The 24464-nt window shown below is 38.1% G+C and overlaps 1 protein-coding gene across 3 annotated transcripts; it reads left to right on the top strand.

Annotated features, from left to right (window-relative positions):
• The first annotated feature begins 345 nt into the window (after positions 1-345).
• On the top strand, positions 346-23750 carry LOC148773132 (RNA-binding motif protein, X chromosome-like). Of its 3 annotated transcripts, XM_088834485.1 has the most exons (9): positions 346-451; positions 916-1026; positions 2992-3156; positions 19115-19261; positions 21121-21232; positions 21271-21281; positions 22394-22526; positions 22604-22692; positions 23446-23750. In XM_088834485.1, the coding sequence occupies exons 1-9, from the start codon at positions 346-348 to the stop codon at positions 23748-23750; spliced, it is 1179 nt and encodes a 392-aa protein (XP_088690611.1). The 3 variants fall into 3 exon arrangements, with proteins under 3 accessions (XP_088690611.1, XP_088690613.1, XP_088690612.1); XM_088834487.1 differs by lacking the exon at positions 21271-21281 and having other exon boundaries at positions 22401-22526; XM_088834486.1 differs by lacking the exon at positions 21271-21281 and having other exon boundaries at positions 19115-19267; positions 22401-22526.
• The last annotated feature ends 714 nt before the right edge of the window (positions 23751-24464 follow it).

Below are 24464 nucleotides of genomic sequence, written 5' to 3'. Positions count from 1 at the left end.
GAGAAAATGGAGGAAATTTGAAAATCTGTTTAGTATATTTTATGCACATGTTATAAAACTTAGATACAGTATTTAGGTTTTAATGAGTGAAACCTTTAAATAGTGCAGCTCAAAAGAGATTTACAGCAGCCGTCTAATGTAATTTAAACTTCCAGGCTTTTGTCATCTGTAAAAAACGTCATTCGTTAGTTCAGCGCTTGTTTTCCTTTTTGCGTTACAAGTTTTCTTGTCTTTTTAGTAAACATTTTTTAAAGTTAAGTTTTTTTTTTTTTTTTTAATGACACTTGAACATTTTGGCTCATGATTAGTTTTTTGGCATATTTTTTGCCACGTAACAGTAAAACGATGGAAGCAGATAGGCCTGGAAAGCTCTTCATAGGAGGCCTCAGTGCTGAAACAACGGAGAAGTCTCTTGAAGCTGATTTTGGGAAATACGGTCACATTATGGAAGGTAACTGTAGAATCAATATACATTAAGTCGTTAAAGCATATGTATACTTTGAGTAGTTTGAGATTTTTTTTTTAATTGATTAAGCACTTGGCAGTCAGTGAAAGGGTCTCCTCTTACTGAAAAGGGAAGAAAAGAGTGCTTTTAAAATGTACTAATGGTCCTGGGACATGAAATAGAATAAGATATGGTAATTGTAGAATTATTGAGATTATTTACTGTTAGTTTTTAAAATACTAGAAGTTATACATAAAAATCAAATTGTGTGGTGTTTTTATATCATATATAAAATAATATATAGATTTTTGTTGCTTTTAAGTAACTTTCAAAAGTTTGTACTCTATTGATAACATTCAAGTATGTTAAAGGGGTCTTATGAGAAAGCGTCAAAGGAGTGATTATTTTGAAAACAATAAAGTTCAGTTTTATGTGACATTTTAAATTAAAAAGATTTATGTATATTACAGTTCTCTTGATAAGGGATCGGAACACAAACAAGTCGAGAGGCTTTGCTTTCATTACTTTTGAGAGCCGGGCAGATGCAAAGGATGCTGCCAAAGGAATGAATGGAAAGGTAAGTCTTAATAATGAATGTTCTTCATCTAGTACTCTTTATAGATTTCTTTATTGTTACAATAGTATAATGCTCTGTAAGGCTTCACTCTCCTTTTTGTCACATAAACACTGGATCCTCTGGTTGGGAAGAGATTGAAGTTAATACCCAGCAGCAACAAAATAGATTAAATCTGTCTTCTATTAGCATTCAAGTGTAAACACAAATAGGTTTTAACCTTCAGCACTCTACCGGTATTCCATTCTGTATTTTAAGTCTTGGCATTTTCTGTTTAAGTCAGTCTTCACTGTTTCAGTGTTACGAATAAAAATTTGTCCCTTAGAGGCAGAACTGTTTTTAAACATTGGAGAATTGCTTTACAATATTGTGTTGGTTTCTTGCAGTCTATCAGCATGAATCAGCCATAAGCATCCCACTTCTTTAGCTAGTTACAGAGCACTGTGTTTGCTCCAGGATTTCCACCTCTGTGGATTGTTATATTAAATAAAAAAGTCTATTTCCCCCATTTTGTATTGTGGGTCATGGGCTTTTGTACTCATGATATCCTGTTAATTGTTAAATTATCTCTAAAACTTCTACATTCCCTTAGTGTGACTACATTAATTCCCTATTATCTATAGTTATGGTTCTAGTATATTTCAGGCATGTGGCACAAGCTGACCCTTGTACTTTCATTTTTCAGATATGGTAATACCTAAAAGTTAAGTTTGACCCAGCTTTGGGTCACAGAGATAAAGTTTCCTTGAGACTACTTGATGGTAACTAATTGCTGTTTTTTAATTTGTTCTAGTTGTCTAGCCACAGGAACATGTAATCTGAAATTACACTTGAATTATTCTTTATTCAGTAGGTGTTATATTGTAAGGCATTGATTGTATTTAGTAGCTGACTAATGGTTATGGATGAGACAAAGTATTTATTTTCTTGAGCACTGGTATTCTAGGGTGAAGGGAAAAGATGTACGAGAGGAAACATTAATTTCACATGCAGAAATGTTAAGGAAAATGAAGTAGTAATTTTGGTAGAGCTTATTGGGTTTTGGATACTATTTTTAGGTATATCTAGGAATGTAAGCTAAATCCTGCGTTGGGAAGGAGGCAGTGCATGAATTTGTGGAAAATATTTTGAACCAAAAAATAGAAAATAAGACCTAAGATGGGAAAACATGGCTTTTGAGGCTGATTATATTGAGCTAGAGCCCATTTCAGCCAGAAGTCCTGGTAGGAATTTAGGATTTAAAATTATTTTCCAAAAATAATATGAAATAACAAGAGTCTATATAGTATGATTCCTGCTGGGTTTTCAAAACTCCCTTTGGTCTCTGTAAAAGATTACGGCAGATATTGGAAGATCAATTAAGTTTAAGCATTTCTGAAAAATATGAAGTAGCATTACGGTAACTATTTGGGAACACAAAATAAAACAGTTGTGTAAGGCAAGAAATGTTAAAGACCAAATAAGGACCCTAGTTTTAAAAAAGAAAAAGGAAGAAAATTAATAGAACTAGAGTAAATACAGAGCAGCACTTATATTGAGAAATTTTCTTTATGTTTGTGTCTAATAGAACAAATGCTAAAATGTAATTATGATAGGAACAATAATTTTGAGTAAATACTGTAAGTAATATGCATGCTTTTACATACCCTTGGGAAACAAATTTTAAATGGAAAAATTACTAAAATGAAGCACGTTACAGAAAATAAAAATGTGTGCTTTTTCATGGTAATGGAGAGATACACATCTTTTAATACTAGAGAACCTTTCCGGAAATTCTGATAGTAAATGCATATGCTTTGTGGTGGATGACTTACGAAAGGCAATTGCCAATTAAGTCATGTTCATCATGTGGAAGGACACAGTCATTTCAGGAAAAAAATGTTTGCTTTTGGGGAAAAAATACTGATTTAACTCATTACAACAATAAGTTAAATTTTATGTAACATTAGTGATGCTGTACTTAATCTTTTAGTTTTTGGATGGAAAAACAAAGTAGAACAAGCCAATAAGCCATCATTTGAAAGTGGTGGTAAACTGAGATCTCAACCTCCTGCAAGAAAAAGGGGCCATCTGAAAAATCTGAGATGTGAAAAAGGAGGAGGAGCAAGAGGGCGTGTGTCTCAAGGAGGACACTTTGGTAATGTATTAAAATATAAGGATGCCATAGCACTGAAAACCTGTTAAGTTTGAACATCTAGTAAACCTTAATTTTTATTGCATTGGTAATGGGCAGAATAATCGATAAGAATATATTAGGTGAGAAATTACCATTCTTGATAATCAAAATTATTTCTAAGTTGTAAAGAATTGTCGTAGTTTTAAAATTACGTATGTGCAAAAAATGTTTATCGTCTTACAGGGAAATCACTTAAATTTTGTTAAGTTTTTTTTAACCATTGTTATTGATGCCTCTTTAAGAGTTTTTCTACAGAATTCATTTCTGTTGATCATACATTAGAATTTTCCAGCTTACAGCAAATAACTTTATTTAAAGAATTAAAACTACGTTGATATACTTTCAGAGTAGTCCTACTGTATTGTAAAAAGTACTGGATAATTTTCAAGATTACATAACAGATAACCACAGTTCAGGGGTGAAAATTCCATATTTTTGGACTGACCTTATAGTGTTTGTCTTGAGCATAAATGTGCAGACAAATCTATGCAAATATCCACTGTCATTTTGATACGGTGCTTTTGTTCCTGGGTTCTGTTGTAGTATAATTTGCATTTTGGAAAAGTTGTCTTTGATGCAGATGTAAAAGCATCTGTTTTGTATGTATATTTACATAAAAAACATATATATTTACATGTTTGTGTGTGTTAGAGAACAGTGAGTTATTGAAAATGGTAATATGAGATTTTCAAAGAAGTTTTTACTTGGTAAGACAGAAGAAGGGAGTCACTTTCCATTCATAAACTTCCATATATTTAACGAACTTTGTCTCTTCTACTAACAGTAGCAAATCTTTAAAAAATTTCACTTCTGGTTTTGACAACCAGATGTGCCATTTTTAGAAAATCTTAAGTTCAGTTACAGCGTGTGTTCATTATAAGATCACACAGTTCTGTTGTTTTCTCAAGAGATGAGGGGAAAAGTTTACTAGCTTATACTCTGCCAAGTGTAATTGGAATATATCTGTCAACATTTTTCTAGTTAGATAAAAAGATAATTTTTCATTGCATACCATGTATTTTTAACGTCTGTTAAACTTGAACAGAACATAGCCTTTTACTCAAAATTAACACTAAAGGTTATGCTTGAACAAAACAGAATTGATCTGTGTGAATTCAATTATAAGCAGGATTTTTTTTTTATCGAATTATGTATGTATCCATGGTTGTTTGAAAAGTTGCATATTTTCCTATAAAAGGTGTTGTTTGTATTTTTAGGTGCATATTTTTATTGTTTTGACTTAATTATTGTTACATTTTATTTATTTGAAGTATAGTTTATTTAAAAGAATGGATTAGTTTCACTTGTGCAACATTGGGACTTAATATTTGGATAGATTCAAGTCAATGTATATTTCATGTAAAATATTCTCTCTTTCTCTATGAGGTACAAATAGCTTTGTGACATGTGTTTTTTTTTTAATTTACATTATTGTATTGGTTGTCCCATACTTGGCATGAATCCACCCTGGGAGTACATGTGTTCCCAATCTTGAATGCCCCTCCCACATCCCTCCCCATATCATTCCTCTGGGTCATCCCAGAGCACCAACCCCGAGCTTCCTGTATCTTGCATCGAACCTAGACTGGCAATTCATTTTACATATGATAATATACATGTTTCAGTGCCAATCTCCCAATTCATCCCAACCAGCCTTGTGTCTCTATTGCTGTCTCACACACAGGGTTATCGTTATTGTCTTTCTAAATTCCCTATGTATGTGTTAGTATCCTGTATTGGTGTTTTTCTTTCTGGCTTACTTCACTCTGTATAATAGGCTCCAGTTTCATCCACCGATTAGAACTGATTCAGATGCATTCTTTTTTTATTATGTTAATTTTAATTGGAGGCCAATTACACTATTGTTTTGGTTTTGCCATACATTGACATGAAACTACCCGGGTGTACATGTGTTCCCCATCTTGAACCCCCGTCCCACTTCCCTACGCATATCATTCCTCTGGAGCATCCCAGTGCACCAGCCCCGAATATCCTGTATCGTGCATGGAACCTAGACTGCCGATTAGTTTCACCTATGATGATATACATGTTTCAGTGCCGTTCTCCCAAGTATCCCACCCTCACCCACGGGGTCCGTAACTGGTGTATATATCTGTGTCTCTTTTGCTGTCTCGTATACAGGGTTATTGTTACCATCTTTCTACATTCCATATATATGTGTTGGTATACTGTACTGGAGTTTTTCTTTCTGGCTTACTTCACTCTGTATATTAGGCTCCAGTTTCATCCGCCTCATAGAACTGATTCAATTGTAATTTTTTGCCCTTTTTTAATATTTTTAAAAAAATTTATTTGGAGGCTAATTATTTTACTATATTGTATTGGTTTTGCTATACATTGACATGCATCTGCCCTGGGTGTTCATGTCTTTCCCAACTTGAACCCCTCTCCCATCTCCAACCTATATCATTCCTCTGGGTCATCCCAGTGCATAAGCTCCGAGCATCCCGTATCATGCATCGAACCTGGACTGGAGATTCATATCACATATGATAATACACATGTTTTAATGCCATTCTCCCAAGTCATCCCACCCTCTCCCTCTCCCTCAGAGTCCATAAAACTGTTCTGTATATCTGTGTCTCTTTTGCTGTCTCACATACAGGATTATTGTTACTATCTTTCTAAATTCCATATATATGGACTAGTATACTGTATTGGTGTTTTTCTTTCTGGCTTACTTCACTCTGTGGAATAGGCTCCAGTTTCATCCACCTCATTAGAACTGATTCAAATGTATTCTTATATATATATTGTTTTAACTGGAGGCTAATGACTTTTGAATATTGTATATGTTTTGCCATATGTTGACATGCATCTGTCCCAGGTGTACATAAGTTCCCCATCTTGAAACCCCTTCCACCTCTGTCCCCATATCATCCCTCTGGGTTATCCCAGAGCACCTGTCCCGAGCATCCTGTACCATGCATTGAACCTGGATGGCCGATTCATTTTCACATATATTAATATACATGTTTCAATGCCATTCTCCTACATCATCCCCCCTTGCCGTTTCCTACAGAGTCCATAAGATTGTTCTATATATCTGTGTCTCTTCTGCTGTCTCGCATACAAGAGTTTCATTAAAATCTTTCTAAATTTCATATATATGTGTTAGTATACTGTATTGGTGTTTTACATTCTGGCTTACTTCACTCTGTATAATATGCTCCATATTCATCAACGTCTTTAGAACAGTTACAAATTGCTTCTTTTTTTTATTTTTTAAAACAATTTAATTGGAGGCTAATTTACAATATTGTATTGGTTTTGCCTTTCATTGATATGAATCTGCTCCAGACATACATGTCTTCCCGATCTTGAACACACCCTCCCTCCTCCATCCTTATATCATCCCTCTGGGTCATCCCTGTGCCCCAGCCCAGAGAATCCTGTTTCATGCATCGAACCTGGACTGGAAATTCATTTCACATATGATAATATACATGTTTCAGTGCCATCCATCCATATCATCCCAACTTCGCCCTCTCCCACAGAGTCCATAAGACTGTTCTATATATGTGTTTCTTTTGCTATCTCGCATAAAGGGATATTGTTACTATCTTTTTTAAATTCCATATAAATGTGTTAGTAAACTGTGTTGGTGTTTTTCCTTCTGGCTTACTTCACTCTGTATAATAGGCTCCAGTTTCATCCACCTCATTAGAACTGATTCAATGTTATATATATATATATATATATATATATATATATATATATATATATATATATATGTATATATTTATATTTAATTTTAATTGGAGTCTAATTATTTAAAATATTGTATTGGTTTTGCCTTACATTGCCATGAATCTTCCCTGGGTGTACTTGTGTATCCCATCTTAAACCCCTCTCCCACTTCCATCCACATGTCATTCCTCTGGGTCATCCCAGAGGACCAGCCCCAAGCATCCTGTATCATGCATCGAACCTGGACTAGCTATTCGTTTCTCATATGATAATATACATGTTTCAATACCATTCTGTGAAATCATCCCACCCTCTCCCTCACCCACTGAGTCCATAAGATTGTTGTATATTTCTGTGTCTCTTTTGATGTCACACATACAGGGCTGTTTTTACCATCTTTCTAAATTCCATAGATATGCGTTAGTATACTGTATTGGTGTTTTTCTTTCTGGGTTACTTCCCTCTGTATAATAGGCCCCAGTTTCATCCACCTCATTTAGACTGATTCAAATGTATTCTCTTTTTTTTTAATCTTAAAAAGAAAAAACAAACTTTACTTAGAAGCTAATTAAAATATTGTATATGTTTTGCCATACTTTGACATGAATCTGCCCTGACTGAACATGCATTCCCCATCTTGAATCCCCCTCCCGCCTCCCTCCCCATATCATTCCTCTGGGTCATTCCAGAGCACCAACCCCGAGTTTCCTATAAGATGTTTCGAACCTGGACTGGCAGTTCGTTTCACATATGATAATATACATGTTTCTATGTCATTCTTCCAAATCACCCCACCATTTCCCTCTCCCACAGAGTCCATAAGACTGTTGTATAGTAACAGTAACAGATATCTGTATCTCTTTTGATGTCACGCAGACAGGGTTATTGTTACTATCTTTCTAAATTCCATATATATGCTTTAATACACTGTATCGGTGTATTTCTTTCTGGCTTACGTCACTATGTATAATAGGTTCCAGTTTCGTCCACCTCATTAGAACTGATTCAAATGTGTTACTTTTTTTTATCCTTTCTGAAAAATTTTAATTGGAGGCTAATTAGTCTACAATATTGTGTTGTATTTGTCTTACATTGACATGAATCCGCTCCGGATGTACATGTGTTCCCCATCTTGAACCCCCCTCCGACCTCCCTCCCCATATCATCCCTTGGGGTCATCGCAGTGCGATAGCCCCGGGCATCCTGTTTCATTCATCAAACCTGGGCTGGGGATTTATTTCACATATGATAATGTACATGTTTCAATGCCATTCTCCCAAATCATCCCAAATTTGCCCTTCCTTCAGAGTCCATAAGACTCTTCTATACATCTGTGTCTCTTTTACTGTCTCGCATACAGGGTTATGGTTACCATCTTTCTAAATTCCATATATATGTGTTAGTGTACTGTTTTGGTGTATTTCTTTCTGGCTTAATTCACTGTGTAAAATATGCTGAAGTTTCATCCACCTCAGTAGAAGTGATTTAAATGTATTCTTTTTTTTTAATCTTTTCAAAAAATTTTAATTGGAGGCTGCTTACTTTACAATATTGTATTGGTTTTGCCATACTTTGCCATGAATCTGCCCTGGGTGTACCTGTATTTCCCATCTTGAACCCATCTCCCTCCTGATAATATCCCTTTGAATCATCCCAGTGCACCAGCCCTGAGGAATCTGTATCATGCATCAAACCTGAGTGGAGGAGATTCATTTCACCTGTGATAATATACATGTTTCAATGCCATTCTCCCAAATCATCCCTCCCTTGCCCTCTTCCTCGGAGTCCATAAGACTGTTGTATATATCTGAGTCTCTTTTGTTGTCTTACATATAGGGTATCGTTACCATCTTTCTCAATTCCATATATATGATTAGTAAACTATATTGGTGTTTTTCTTTCTGGGTTACTTCACACTATAATTGGCTCCAGTTTCAACCACCTCATTAGAACTGATTCAGTGTAGTCATTTTCTAAATTTAAACTGGAGGCTATTTATTTTACAATATTGTAGTGGTTTTGCCATACATTGACATGAATATGCCCCAGTGTACATGTGTTCCCCATCTTGAACCCCCTCCCTCTTCGCAGTATCATTCCTCTGGGTTTTCCCAGTGCACCAGTCCCGAGCATCTTGTATCATTCATTGAACCTGGACTGGCAATTCGTTTCACATATGATAATATACATGTTTCTGTGCCATTCTCCCAAATCATCCCACCCGTGACTTCTCCCACAGATTCCATAAGACTGTTCTATATATCTGTGACTCTTGCTGACTCGCGTACAGGGTCATCATTACCATCTTTCTAAATTCCGTATAAATGTGTTAGTATACCGTATTGGTGTTTTTCTTTCTGGCTCACTTCTCACTGTATAATAAGCTCCAGTTTCAACCACCTCATTCCGTCCGTTCCGTTCAGTCACTCAGTCGTGTCCAACGCTTTTACGACCCGTGGACTGTAGCCTACCAGGCTTCTCCGTCCATGGGATTCTCCAGGCAAGAATACTGGAGTGGGCTACCCTTTCCTTCTCCACTGATGCAAATGTATACTTTTTCTAAAAAAATATTTTTATTGGAGGCGAATTACTTCACAATATTTTATTGGTGTTGCTGTACATTGACATGATTCTGCCCCGAGTGCACAGGTGTTCCACATCTTGAACCCCCCGCCCCGCGCCGAACTTCCCTCCCCATATCATCCATCTGGGTCAACCCAGTGCACCAGTCCCGAGCATCCTGTGTGATGCATCGAACCTCTACTGACGATTCATTTCCCATGTGATAATATACATGTTTCAGTGCCATTCTCTTAAGTATCCCACCCTCGCCCTCTCCCATAGAGTCCATAGACTGTTGTATATATCTGTGTCTCTTTTTCTGTCTCACATACAGGGTAATCGTTCCCATCTTACTAATTTCCATATGTGTGTGTTAGTATATTGTATTGGTGTTTTCATTTCAGGCTTACTTTAATCTGTATAATAGACTCCAGTTTCATCCGCCTCATTAGAAATGATTCAAATATATTCTTTTTAAAAATTTAAATTATAAGCTGATACTTTACAATATTGAATTCGTTTTCCCATACATTGACATGAATCGGCCCTGGGTGTACATGTGTTCCCCATCTTGAACCCTCCTCCGACCTCCCTCCCCATATCATCCCTCTGAGTCATCCCAGTGCACCAGCCCCGAGCATCCTGTATCATGCATCAAACCTGACTGATGATTCATTTCACGTATGTCGGCATACTTGTTTCAGTGCCATTCTCCTAAATCATCCCTTGCTTGTCTCTCCCTCTGAGTCCATAAGACTGTTCTCTATATCTATGTCTCTATTGCTGTCTCACATAAAGCGATATTGTTACCATCTTTCTAAATTCCATATAAATGTGTTAGTATACTGTGTTGGTTTTTCTTTCTAGCTTACTTCACTCTGTATAGTAGGCTTAGGTTTCATCCACCTTATTAAAACTGATTCAAATGTATTCATGTTTTATCGTTTATAAAAAATTTCAATTAGAGGCTAATTAGTTTCCAATACTCTATATTGGTTTTTCCACACACTGCCACGAATCCACCCGGTTGTACATGTGTCCCCATCTTGAAATCCTCTCACGCCTCCCTCCTCATATCATTCCTCAGGGTCATCCCAGTGCACCAGCCCCGAGCATCCTGTGTCATGGATCGAACTTGGACTGGTGATTCTTTTCCCATATCATAACATACATGTCTCAATGCCATTCTCCAAATCATGCAACCCTTGGCTTCTCCCACAGACTTCATAAGACTGTTCTACATCTCTGTTTCTCTTTTGCTGTCTCGAATACAGGGTTCTCATTACCATCATTTTGAATTCCAATATATGTGTTGTATACTGTATTGGTGTTAATCTTTCTGGCTTACTTCACTCTGTATAATAGGCTCCAGTTTCATCCACCTCATTAGAACTGATTCAAATGTATTCTTTATATATATGTATGTATGTATGTATTTAATTTTAATTGCACGCTAATTGCTTTACCTGAATTGCTTTACAATATTGTATGGGTTTTGCCTTACATTGCCATGAATCTTCCCCGGGTGTACATGTGTTCCCTATCATGAACCCTGCTTCCACCTCCCTCCCCACATCATTCATCTGGGTGATCTCAGAGCAGCAGCCCCGATCATCCTGTATAATGCATTGAACCTGGACTGGTGACTCATTTCCCATATGATTATATACATGTTTTAATGCCATTCTCCCAAATCATCGCACCCTCTCCCTCACCCACAGAGTCCAAAAGACTGTTCTATATATCTGTGTTTCTTTTGCTGTCTCGCATACAGGATTATCGTTACCATGTTTCTAAATTCTATATATTTGTGTTCGTATACTGCATTGGTTTTTTTTTTTTTTCTTTCTGGCTTACTTCACTCTGTATGATAGCTCCATTTTCATCCACCTCATTAGAATTGATTCAAATGTATCCTTTTTTTATCTTTTATAAACAGTTTTAATTAAGAGGCTAATTACTTTCCAATACTATATTGGTTTTGCCATACACTGACATGAATCCACCGGTTGTACATGTGTTTCCCATCTTGAACTCCCCTCCCACCTCCCTCCCCATATCATTCCTCAGAGTCATCCCAGTGCATCAGCCCCGAGCATCCTGTATCATGGATCGAAGCTGGACTGGCGATGCATTTCACATATGATGATGTACATGTTTCATTGCCATTCTCCCAAATCATCCCTCCCTCACCCTCTCCCACAGAGTCCATAAGACTGTTCTATACGCCTGTGTCTCTTTTGTGTCGCATACCATGTTATTGTTTCCATCTTTCTCAATTCCATATATTTGTGTTAGTATACCGTGTTGGTGTTTTTATTTCTGGCTCAGTTCACTCTGTATAATAGGCTCCAGTTTAATCCACCTTATTAGAACTGGTTAAAGTGTATTCTTTTAATTGCTGAGTAATACGGCATTGTGTATATGTACCACAGCGTTATTATCCATTTGTCTGCAGATGGACATCTAGGTTGCCTCCATGTCCTGGCTGTTAAAAACAGTGCTGCATTGAACATTGGAGTATATTTGTTTCTTCCAATTCTTGTTTCCTCGGTGTGTATGCCCAGGAGTCAGATTGGTGGGTCGTATGGCAGGTCTATTTCCAGATTTTTAAGGAATCTCCCCCACTTTTCTCCATAGTGGCTGCACTAGTTTGCATTCCCATCAACAGTGCAGGAGGGTTCCCTTTTCTCCACATCCTCTCCAGCTTTTTTGCTTGTAGAATTTTGGATAGCAGCCAGAAATTCTGACCGGGGTGAAATGGCACCTCATTGTGGTTTTGATTTGCAGTTCTCTGATTAGAAGTGACATTGAGCATCTTTTCATATGTTTGTTAGCCTTCTGTTTGTCTTCTTTGGAGAAATGTCTGTTTAGTTCTTTGGCCCATTTTTTGATTGGGTCGTTTATTTTTTCTGGATTTGAGCTACAGGTGTTGCTTGTATATTTTGGAGATTAATTATTTGTCAGTTGCTTCATTTGCTATTATTTTCTCGCATTCTGAAAGCTGTATTTTCACCTTGCTCATCGTTTCCTTTGCTGTGCAGAAGGTTTTAATTTTAATTAGGTCCTCTTAGTTTATTTTTACTTTTATTTCCAATATTCTGTGAGGTGGTTCATGGAGGATCCTGCTGTGATTTATGTCAGAGAGTGTTTTGCCTACGTTCTCCTCTAGGAGTTTATAGAGGAGTTCTGGTCTTCCCCTTAGGTCTTTAACCCACTTTGAGTTTATTTTTGTATATGATGTTAGGGAGTGTTCTAGTTTCATTCTTTTACAAGGGGATGACCAGTTTTCCCAGGACCACTTGTTACAGAGATTGTCTTTTCTCCATTGAATATCTTTGCCTCCTTTGTCAAAGATGAGGTGTCCATCGGTGTGTGGATTTATCTCTGGGCTCTCTATTTTGTTCCATGGCTCTATATTTCTGTCTTTATGCCAGTACCATACTGTCTTGATGACTGTGGCTTTGTAGTACAGCCTAAAGTCCGGTGGATTGATTCCCCCCTTTCTTCTTTCTCAAGATTGCTTTGGCTGTTCGATGTTTTTGTACTTCCATACAAATTGTAAAATTATTTGTTCTAGCTCTGTGAAAAATAACATTGGTAGCTTGATAGGGATTGCACTGACTCTATAGATAACTTTGGGCAGTATAGTCATTTTCACAGTATTGATTCTTCCAATCCACCAACATGGTATTTTCTCCATCTATTAGTATCCTGTTTGATTTCTTTCACCAGTGTCTTATAGTTTTGTATATATAGGCCTTTTGGTTTTTTTGGTAGGTATATTCCTAAGGATTTTATGCTTTTCGTTGGAACGGTGAATGAAATTGTTTTCTTAATTTCTTTTTCTATTTTCTCATTATTAGTGTATAGGAATGCAAGGGATTTCCGTGTGTTGATTTTATATCCTGAAACTTTACTATGTTCATTGATTAGCTCTAGTAGTTTTCTGGTAGAGTCTTTAGGATTTTTTGTGTAGAGGATCATGTCATCTGCAAATAGTGAGAGTTTTAATTCTTTTCCAATCTGGAATGCTTTGATGTCTTTTTCTGCTCTGATTGCTGTGGCCAAAACTTCCAAAACTATGTTGAATAGTAATGGTAAGAGTGGCCACCCTTGTCTTGTTCCTGACTTTAGGGGAGATGCTTTCAAGTGTTCACCATTGAGGATAATGTTTGCTGTGGGTTTGTCATATATAGCTTTTATTATGTGGAGGAATGTTCCTTCTATTCCCACCTTCTGGAGGGTTTGTATGATAAATGGATGTTGAATTTTGTCAAAGGTTTTCTCTGCATCTATTGAGATAATCATACAGTTTTTATTTTTCAGTTTGTTCATGTGGTGCATTACATTGATTGATTTGCGGATACTGAAGAATACTTGCATCCCTGGGATAAAGCCGACTTGGTCATGATGTATGATCTTTTTAATGTGTTGTTGGATTCTGATTGTTAGAATTTTGTTAAGGATTTTTATATCTATGTTCATCAGTGATATAGACCTGTAGTTTTCTTTTTTTGAGGTATCTTTTTCAGGTTTTGGTATTATGGTGATGGTGGCCTCATAGAAGGAGTTTGGAAGTTTACATTCGTCTGCAGTTTTCTGGAAGAATTTGAGTAGGAGAGGCGTTCAGTTCAGTTCAGTCACTCAGTCGTGTCCGACTCTTTGCGACCCCATGAATCACAGTACGCCAGGCCTCCCTGTCCTTCACCAACTCCCAGAGTTCACTCAAACTCATGTCCACCGAGTCGGTGATGCCATCCAGCCATCTCATTCTCTGTCGTCCCCATCTCCTCCCACCCTCAATCCCTCCCAGCATCAGACTCTTTTCCAGTGAGTCAAGTCTCGCATGAGGTGGCCAGAGTATTGGAGTTTCAGCTTTAGCATCAGTCCTTCCAATGAACACCCAGGATTGATCTCCTTTAGAATGGACTGGTTGGCTCTCCTTGCAGTCCAAGGGACTCTCAAGAGTCTTCTCCAGCACTACAGTTCAAAAGCATCAATTCTTTGGTGCTCAGCTTTCTTCACAGTCCAACTCTCACATCCATACATGACCACGGGAAAAACCATAGCCTTGACTAGGCGTACCTTTATTGGCAAAGTAATGTCTCTGCTTTTTAATACACTATCCAGGTTGGTCATAACCTTCCTTAGCTCTTCTCTAAAATTTTGGTAGAATTCATCTGTGAAGCCGTCTGGCTCTGGGCTTTTGTTTGCTGGTAGATTTCTGATTACAGTTTCCATTTCTGTGCTTGTGATGGGTCTGTTAAAGATTTTCTATTTCTTCCTGGTTCAGTTTTGGAAAGTTGTACTTTTCTAAGAATGTGTCCATTTCTTCCAAGTTGTCCATTTATTGGCCTGTAATGGCTGATAGTAGTCTCGTATGGTCCTTTGTATTCCTGGGTTCTCTGTTGTGATCTCTCCATTTTCATTTCTAACTTTATTGATTTGGATTTTCTCCCTTTGTTTCTTGATGAGTCTGGCTAATGGTCTGTCAACTTTATTTACCCTCTCAAAAAAAAAAAAAAAAAACAGCCTTTGACTTTGTTGATTTTTGCTTTGGTCTCTTTTGCATTTATTTCTGCCCTGAGTTTTAAGATTTCTTTCCTTCTACTCACCCTGAGGTTGTTAATTTCTTCCTTGTCTCATTACTCTAGGTGTAGAGTTATGTTATTTAGCTGACTTTTTTCTTGTTTCTTGAGGTATGCCAGTATTGCTATGAACCTTCCCTTTAGCACTGCTTTTACAGTGTCCGAGAGGTTTTGGGTTGTCATGTTTTCATTTTCATTCATTTCTGTGCATATTTTGATTTCTTCTGCGATTTGTTGGTTACTCAGTAGCGTGTTCTTCAGCCTCCATGTGTTGGAATTTTTAATAGATTTTCTCCTGTAACTGAGAGCTAATGTTACTGCATGGTGGTCAGAAAAGATGGTTGGAATGATTTCAATTATTTTGAATTTACCAAGGCTAGATTTATGACCCAGGATATGATCTATCCTGGAGAAGGTTCCGTGTGCACTTGAGGAAAAGGTGAAATTGATTGTTTGGGGGTTAAATATCCTATAGGTATCAATTAGGTCTAACTGGTCTGATGTATCATTTAACGTTTGTGTTCCCTTGTTAATTTTCTGTTTAGTTGATCTATCCATAGGTATGAGTGGGGTATTAAAGTTTCCCACTCTTATTGTGTTATTGTTAGTTTCCCCTCTCAATTGCTAGCATTATCTTACACATTGCGGTGCTCCTATGTTGGGTGCATATATATTTATAATTGTTATGTCTTCTTGGATTGATCCTTTGATAATTATATAGTGTCCTTCTTTTCCTCTTTTCACAGCCTTTGTTTTAAAGTGTATTTTATCTGATATGAGTATTGCTACTCCTGCTTTGTTTTGGTCTCTGCGAGGAGTACCTTTTTCCAGCCCTTCACTTTCCGTCTGTATGTGTCCCTCGTTTCGAGGTGGGTCTCTTGTAGACAACATATATAGGGGTCTTGTTTTTGTATCCATTCAGCCAGTCTTTGTCTTTTGGTTGGGGCATTCAACCCATTGACATTTAGGGGAATTATTGATACCTATGATCCCGTTGCCATTTACTTTATTGTTTTGGGTTCGAGTTTGTACACTCTTTCTGTGTTCTGTCTAGAGAAGGTCCTTTAGCATTTGTTGGAGAGCTGATTTGATGGTGATGAATTCTCTCAGCTTTTGCTTGTCTGTAAGGCTTTTGATTTCTCCTTCATATTTGAATGAGATCCCTGCTGGGTACGGTAATCCGGGCTGTAAGTTATTTTCTTTCAACACATTCAGTATGCCCTGCCATTCCGTCCTGGCCTGAAGAGTTTCTCTTGAAAGATCAGCTGTTATCCTTATGGGAATCCCCTTGTGTGTTATTTGTTGTTTTTCCCTTGCTTCTTTTAATATTTGTTGTGTTTGATCTTTGTTAATTTGATTAATATGTGTCTTGGGGTGTTTCACCTTGGGTTTATCCTGTTTGGGACTCTTTGGGTTTCTTGGACTTGGGTGATTATTTCCTTCCCCATTTTAGGGGAGTTTTCAACTATTATCTCAAGTATTTTCTCAGGTCTGTCTTTTTGTCTTCTTCTGGTACTCCTATGATTCGAATTTTGGTGCATTTGACATTGTCCCAGAGGTCTCTGAGATTGTCCTCGTTTGTTTTAATTCGTTTTACTTTTTTTCCTCTCTGTTTCATTTATTTCTGCCATTCTGTCTTCTAGCTCACTTATCCTATCTTCTGCCTCCGTTATTCTACTGTTGATACCCTCCAGAGTGTTTTGGTCTCATTTATTGTGTTATTCATGATATATTGACTCTTATTTATTTCTTCTAGGTCCTTGTTAAACCTTTCTTGCATCTTCTCGATCCTTGTCTCCAGGCTAATTATCTGTAACTCCATTTTGTTTTCAAGATTTTGGACCACTTTCACTATCATTTAGAATTCTTTATCAGGTAGATTCCTGTCTCTTTCTCTTTTGTTTGGGTTGGTGGGCATTTATCCTGTTCCTTTACTTTCTGGGTATTTCTCTGACGCTTCATCTTGCTTATATTGCTGTGGGTGGGGTGGCCTTTCCGTCTTCTGTCTGTTTGTGGAGTTCTCTTTATTATGAAGTTTCCTCTCTGTGGGTGGGATTGCACGGTGTGGCTTGTCAAGGTTTTCTGGTTAGGGAAGCTTGTGCCGGTGTTCTGGTGGGTGGGGCTTAATATCTTCTCTCCGGAGTGCAATGAAGTGTCCAGTAATGAGGTATGAGATGTCAGTGCGTTTGGAGTGACTTTGGGCAGCCTCTATATTGAGGCTAAGGGCTATGTTCCTGTGTGGCTGGAAAATTTTTGTGCTGTGCTCTGGAACTTTGTGTGCTTGCTCTGGAACTTGTTGAACCTTGGGTAGTGCTTGGTTTCAGTTTAGGTATAGAGGTGTTTGATGAGCTCCTATCGCTTAATGTTCCATGGGGTCAGGAGTTCTCTGCTGTTCTCAGGATTTGGACTTAAGCCTCCTACCTCTGGTTTTCAGTCTTATTCTTGCAGTAGCCTCAAGACTTCTCCATCTGTCACTTCCAAAGCCGTTCCCTCTGTTTTAGCTTCTTCTGTTTGCTGGTCTCTTCAGTGTCTAGCTTCTGCCCTGACACAAGGGGGCGGTGGTGGACACTTTTTTAGGCTCACGTTCAGTCGTGCTGTGGGGAAGGAGGAAGTCTGCAAACAGATATCACTGGCATTTGTGGGGAGTGCTCGCAGTGTCTCGGGTACACTGGGTTTGCCCCCGCTCACAGCGTGTGTACTTTCCCTCTCTATACTGCTCAAGCTCTAGGTTGCTCTGCCAGGAACTGTCTGAGGCAGGCCCTGGGTAGCAAGCACTTCCCAGGTCAAAGCCGCTCAGGTTCAGGTAGTACTCCTCAAAGGCGCAGACTTGGTTGGGCCTGCATTTTGGGCCCTTCCCCAGTCTGAGCAGCTCAGGTGGCCAGGTGTTTGGCTAGCGCAGTCGCTGCGACTTATCACCTCCCCGGGCCCTACTTCTCGGTTTTCTGGGTATACAACTGGCGTACCCTCTCAGGCTGTTGTCAACCGTCCAGAATCCCAAGAAAACTTGGTTATCATCGAAGCCTGCTTGCAGTTTGGTAGATGATGCCTCTGTGGGGCCTTGATTGCCCCCTTAAACAGCTCTGCTTGCCCTCTCCTGCCTGTCTTGGTGGGGGATTGGCCATCTGCAGCTGGCTAAGTTGCTCAGTCCTTTGTTCTGTGAGCAGGTCTGGCGGTGTCTTAGGTTTGGGCTTTTTGCCTTTTTGCAGGATATCTATCCCACAGTCTGCTTTGCTATCTCAAGTTAGCTCCCTCAGATTGCCCTCGGGGCCTTCAGGTCCGGTCCTTACTCTAAGCAAAGCAGCCCGCATCTCCCTGCCAAGCCCCCACTTGCTAGTGGCGGATATGGGCGTCTGTGCTGCTTCTTCACTGGGAGTTACCATTGGGCATGTAATCTGTGGGTTTTAATTATTTATTTATTTTTCCTCCCAGTTATGTTGCCCTCTGAGTTTCCAAGGCTTGCCACAGACTCGCCAGTGAGAATGTTTCCTGGTGTTTGGAACCTTCTTTCTTTTTTGAGACTCCCTTTCTGGGACAGATCTCCATCCTTACCTCTTTTGTATATCCTTTCGAAGACAATGGGCTGATTTTCTGGGTGCCTGATGTCCTCTGCTGGCATTCATAAGTTGTTTTGTGGAATTTACTCAGCGTTCAAATGCTCTTTTGATGAATTTGTGGAGGAAGTGGTCTCCCTCTTCTGTTCCTTCGCTGTCTTAGGACCGCCGCCCTATTGTGTTACTTTTTTAAAAAGCTTTTTTGATACCAGAATAGTATGAATTATTATCATTTTCCTCCAAGTGTGTTTAAAAATTTATTTTACCCTGGTTTTTCTCCACCTCCTTTATTCTCTTCAGACTACTATCACAGCAGTGGTTCTTGACTCATTTCGTAAATTTTTCAAACTGAATTGTACTAACTGATGTATCATTTGAGGAATTAGTTTTATTGGTTTAGGCAAATACGACTGCTGAAGGCAATGGTAGTTCTTTAGTAAATATCTATAAACAGTAAGCGAAACTTAATGTTTATTCTACTTAAAAGATTTCATTGAAATACAGGTGATAATGGATATAGTCGCAATATGAGCTCTTCAAGAGAAACTTATCCACCTAAAAGAGGACCATCCTCAAGATGTGAAGGTCCTTCTCCTAAAAGATCTGCTCCTTCTGCTCAAGGGCGAACCAGTAGTGGAATGAAAGGACAAGGTAAACGCTATATAATATAGGGACTGTTGTTTCTTAGTAAAAGTGAGCAATTTTAAAATGAATGCTTAACTTTACGATGCACATGTTTACTGATCACTAGTTTATTTGTTGATTCACAGCTGGAAAATAATTCTTTAGCATCTAATTTTAGATGTGTAGTAGGTGATTAACATAGAAGTGGGGAAGACATTTCCTTTAAATCTAAAAGTGAAAGAGGAGAGTGAAAAGGTTGGCTTGAAGCTCAACATTCAGAAAACGAAGATCATGGCATCTGGTCCCATCACTTCATGGGAAATAGATGGGGAAACAGTGGAAACAGTGTCAGACTTTATTTTGGGGGGCTCCAAAATCACTGCAGATTCTGATTGCAGCCAGGAAATTAAAAGACGCTTACTCCTTGGAAGGAAAGTTATGACCAGCCTAGATAGCATATTAAAAAGCAGAGACATTACTTTGCCAACCAGGGTCCGTCTAGTCAGGGCTATGGTTTTTCCCATGGTCATGTATGGATGTGAGAGTTGGACTGTGAAGAAAGCCGATTGCCGAAGAATTGATGCTTTTGAAGTGTGGTGCTGGAGAAGACTCTTGAGAGTCCCTTGGACTGCAAGGAGATCCAAGCAGTCCATTCTGGAGGAGATCAATCCTGGGTGTTCATTGGAAGGACTGATACTAAAGCTGAAACTGCAATACTTTGGCCACCTCATGCGACGAGTTGACTCACTGGAAAAGAATCTGATGCTGGGAGGGATTGGGAGTGGGAGGAGATGGGGACAACAGAGAATGAGATGGCTGGATGGCATCACCAACTTGATGGACATGAGTTTGAGTGAACTCTAGGAGTTGGAGATGGACAGGGAGGCCTTGCGTGCTGTGATCCATGGGGTCGCGGAGAGTCGGACACGACTGAGCGACTGACCTGAACTGAAGCTTGCTAGAGAATTCCTCAGAATTTTTTTTTTTTTTAAGTTGCTAACATTTGCTGCTTAGTAGGAGTTTTCATGTAGTTTCAAGGTCAAGTATTTTTATGAAAACTAATATCCTATGAGTCAGCATTTTGGAATGTAGAATCGTTTAGCTCTGTTATATTGGCTACCTGGTTCATGTAATTATAAACATTAACTGAAATTTGCCATATTAACTTTAGTTTGGATTCTTGACGTATTTTTACTTTGTTGTTTGACTCCTGGTACAGTTAAAAACTTTGAATCACTATCAAATTGTCATTTTATGTATAGACTATTATTGAAGCCAAGTGTAATATGGTATTGATTTCAAAATAGTAAAGAAGTTGAGAAAACTAAAGTTTCATTAGACTATTAGCCCAGTAAGCAAACAAAACAAGAGAAGTCTGACCACCAGGAATTAGTAAGAATTAGCACAAGAAGTGAACATTATTTATGGGAATTAGTTTCCTGTTTTGGAAGAGGCAGCATTTTTCAAGTGCGCCCTTTATTACTAATAAGTAGTTGAACTCAAAAGCACAATTGTTTAGTAAGGTCAGTAATTCAGGTTGCGGTTTATGTTAAATTTATCACCATTAGGAGAGAATCAGCTACTTTGTGATTGAATATGTGATAATAGTTTCCAAAAATTAATTAGATTTTACTCAAGTTTTGAGAGATTCTATTACTTGTAATTTAAGGATTATGCAAAATGTACAGGGAGCAGATGATGTCAGAAAATAAAGTGTTCAGGAATTACATGTATAAAGCAAACTAAATGTGCATTAATACGATTTTATATGTAGTTTATTTAATTGTTTTGGAGAGAGGAAAGATACCAGTCTTTTGATTTTTTTTTTTTCCTTGAACTATTACTCTCAATTCTGAGATACTTATGTAAGCATTTTAAAATTAAAGGTCCAGTGTTGCGGAGGGAAAATTACAGAGGAGGTCCTCATAGAGAGCCAATGTCTTCTCGGAGAGATAACTGTGTGTCACCAAGAGATAATGGTTGTGCTACTAAAGAGAGGTAATGAAAAATAAAATACATGCATTTTTAAGTCATAGTTCATTTTGTTGAGGTAAAATTTATCTAACAAAATTTTAAAAGTGAACAATTCAGTAGCATTTAAAATACTCAGAATTCTACAACCACTCTCTCTGTTCAGTTCCAAAATAGTTAATCACCCCAAAACAAAATCCATAAGCAGTTGCTCCCATTTTTATCCTCCTGTATCCCTAGTAAACACCCACCTATATCATGTGTCTGTAAATTTACCTAATCCTAAATATATCATACGTTCACTGTAGCCTGCCAGGCTCCGCTATCCATGGAATTCTCCAGGCCAGAATACTGTAGTGGGTAGCCATTCCCTTCTGCAGAGGATCTTCCTGAGGGATTGAACCCTGGTCGTCCACATTGCACTCGGATTCTTTACCAACTGAGCCACCGGGGAAGCCCTAACAATATGTGACCTTTAATATGTGGCTTTTCCTTTAGTGTGAGTGTTTTCAAAGATAATCCTTGCTGAAGCATGAGTCACTACTTCAGGTTTTGAGTGGGGGTTAGCACCATTGTATGTATAGTTAACATGGTTTGTTTATCCATCTTTGTAGGTAATGTGTACAAACATTGGAGTGCCTGTTTTCAATTCTTGGTGTAAACTCTGAATTGGAATTCCTGGGTCGTACAGTAACTTCAGTATTTTAAGGAACCGTTCATCTCCATAACTGCACTGCTGCCAATGCAAGAGACTCAGGTTCAGTCCCGAAGTGGGGAAGATTGCCTGGATGAGAAAACAGCAACTTACTGCAAATTCTTGCTTGGAAAGTCCCATCAATAGAGGGGCCTGGTGGGCTACAGTCCACAAGGTCTCTAAGAGTCTGACACAGCTTTATATTTCTACCATGCACACACAGGATTTCAGTTTCTCTGCATGTTCACAAACACTTGATGTTTTATATTTTATATTAAAAAATCTCTCTCTATATATATAGCCTGTCTGCTAGGTGCAGAGTAGATATCTCATTCGGATTGAGAAACTGTATTTCCCTAAAATACAATTATGTTAAGCAGTGTTTTATATTCTTGTTCATAATTATATATCTTCCTTGAGGAAAAGTATATTGAAGTCCTTTGCACATTTAAAACTTTCTTTCTGAATTCTTATCATTTAATTTTGTTTGTTTGTTTTAAGTTTCTCAGGCAGAGATTATTCAAGTTCGCGAGACACCGAGGATTATGCTCCACCGTCTAGAGACTGTGCATACTGTGATTATGGCCATTCAAGTTCTCGAGATGATTATTCCTCTAGAGGACATAGGTACTATAAACAATTCTGTTTTTAATCAAATAACTTATGGAAATGGTTAATTATAACATTAATTCTCTTAAATGTAGTGATCGTGATGGCTACGGTGGAAACCGTGATAGAGAATATTCTGAACATCGAAGTGGAGGCTCCTACAGGGATTCATACAAGAGTTATGGTAAGAGTACAGTTACAGCTTACAAATGACAAAATTAGAATTGATATGCTAGATCTACATCATTTACTCAAGTTTACTTCTATTTTCTCAGAAAATAAAATGTAATTTCTACCTAATTGATTGGTTTGAAGGTCTTTGAATTATTTTTGATCTGTCATTTCAAATGATATGAAGGATAATTTGGCAGCTCACATTTTTTAATCACAAAAATTATTGTAACATTTTTAAAAGCAAAAGTGCTGTTGAGAGTATGAAGCACAGGAACATTATGAAGTTCAAAATTTTAGTCTTTTCCAAAAAATTAACATTTAAACTCCTGCTAAGGCACTTCAGTCGTGTCCGACTCTGTGCAACTCCATAGACAGCAGCCCACCAGTCTTCCCGGTCCCTGGGATTCTCCAGGCAAGAACACTGGAGTGGGTTGTCATTTCCTTCTCCAGTGCATGAAAGTGAAGTCGCTCAGATGTGTCCGACTCTTAGTGACCCCATGGACTGCAGCCTACCAGGCTCCGTCACCCATGGGATTTTCCAAGCAAGAGTACTGGAGTGGGTTGCCATTGCCTTCTCAACTACTGGAACTAAAAAGTACTGCTCTTTTAAATAAATGTGAAAGCCCCTTCACCACTGCTGCTAATTCATATCTTCACCACAGAGGCAGATAAAGGCTATCCTTTCAAAGATTTAGTACTTTACAGTCATGTTATAGAAGTAACGGGAAAAGTTTTATAATTTTATCAATTACTGATTTCACAGGGGGCTCCCGTGGTGCTCCATCAGGAAGAGGTCCACCTCTGAGATATGGCAGAAGCAGTCGCTATGATGATTATAGCAGTACAAGAGACAGATATGGAGGAAGTCGGAAAAGTTACTCAAGCAGCCGAAGTGATACCTACTTAAGTGGTCGTGACCGTGGCGGAAGACAAGAACAAGGGTTTCCATCCTCCAAGGATAGGATGTACCCTCCTCCTCGTGAGTCATACAGTAGCTCAGGTTGTGAGGCTTCCAGGGGCGGTCATGGGGGGAGCCGATCTGAAAGAGTAGGCAGAAACAGGTACTAAAAATGTTTTCTTGGCATGGGAAAATTTTTTGTGAGTTTCTGTTTTAACTGGTACTTGAGTATTGCTGAAGAAAACCGTTGGTTTTGGAGGGAAGAGCTGTAAACTTTCACCTCCATGAATTTTCAGATAAATTGAAAAATAGAATTATTCAGATAAGTTGAAAAATAGAGTTATTCAAAGTAATTTCATACTTGTTACTGCTGGTTGAAAGATAGAAGTTAATATTTTTAAATTTAATGTCTAAATTTTCTGAGTATGTTTTGTAAAGTGTTATTGTTTATTTTACTGGTGGGTTAAACGAGCATAAAAACACTTGTTTCTTGTTTAGAAGGTGAATTGTGCTGTTTGCTTAAAGTTTCCCTTTGTAGTCTTTGCACACGAATGCATTCAGAGTTAAGCAGTATGGTATTTCTCCATTGCAAGCCTTACCTGCTTTATATTTAGGTTAACCATATTACATGTTATTTTTGAAAGCAGTGTATAGAAGGTTTGGCAAGGCTCTAAAAACCTGAAGGAAATGTTTGCATCTTTACTAAAATTTTTGTCTAACTTTTTAAAACAATAGTATAAATCAGAAGAAAATTTAGATGTGTGAATAAATGTTTAAGAAGTCTGAAGTTAAGTATCAATTTTCTTAGTCATTCAAGTGGCAAATGATAAAAGTGCCAACCACGATTAAAAAGAAAACAATCTGCACCTAAGTTGGGATTGAAC

The sequence above is a fragment of the Moschus berezovskii genome, chromosome Y (assembly GCF_049115385.1).
Source record: "Moschus berezovskii isolate FMDL1 chromosome Y, NW_MosBer_1.0, whole genome shotgun sequence".
Classification (NCBI taxonomy): domain Eukaryota; kingdom Metazoa; phylum Chordata; class Mammalia; order Artiodactyla; family Moschidae; genus Moschus; species Moschus berezovskii.
This window is presented reverse-complemented; position numbering and strand designations above follow the sequence as displayed.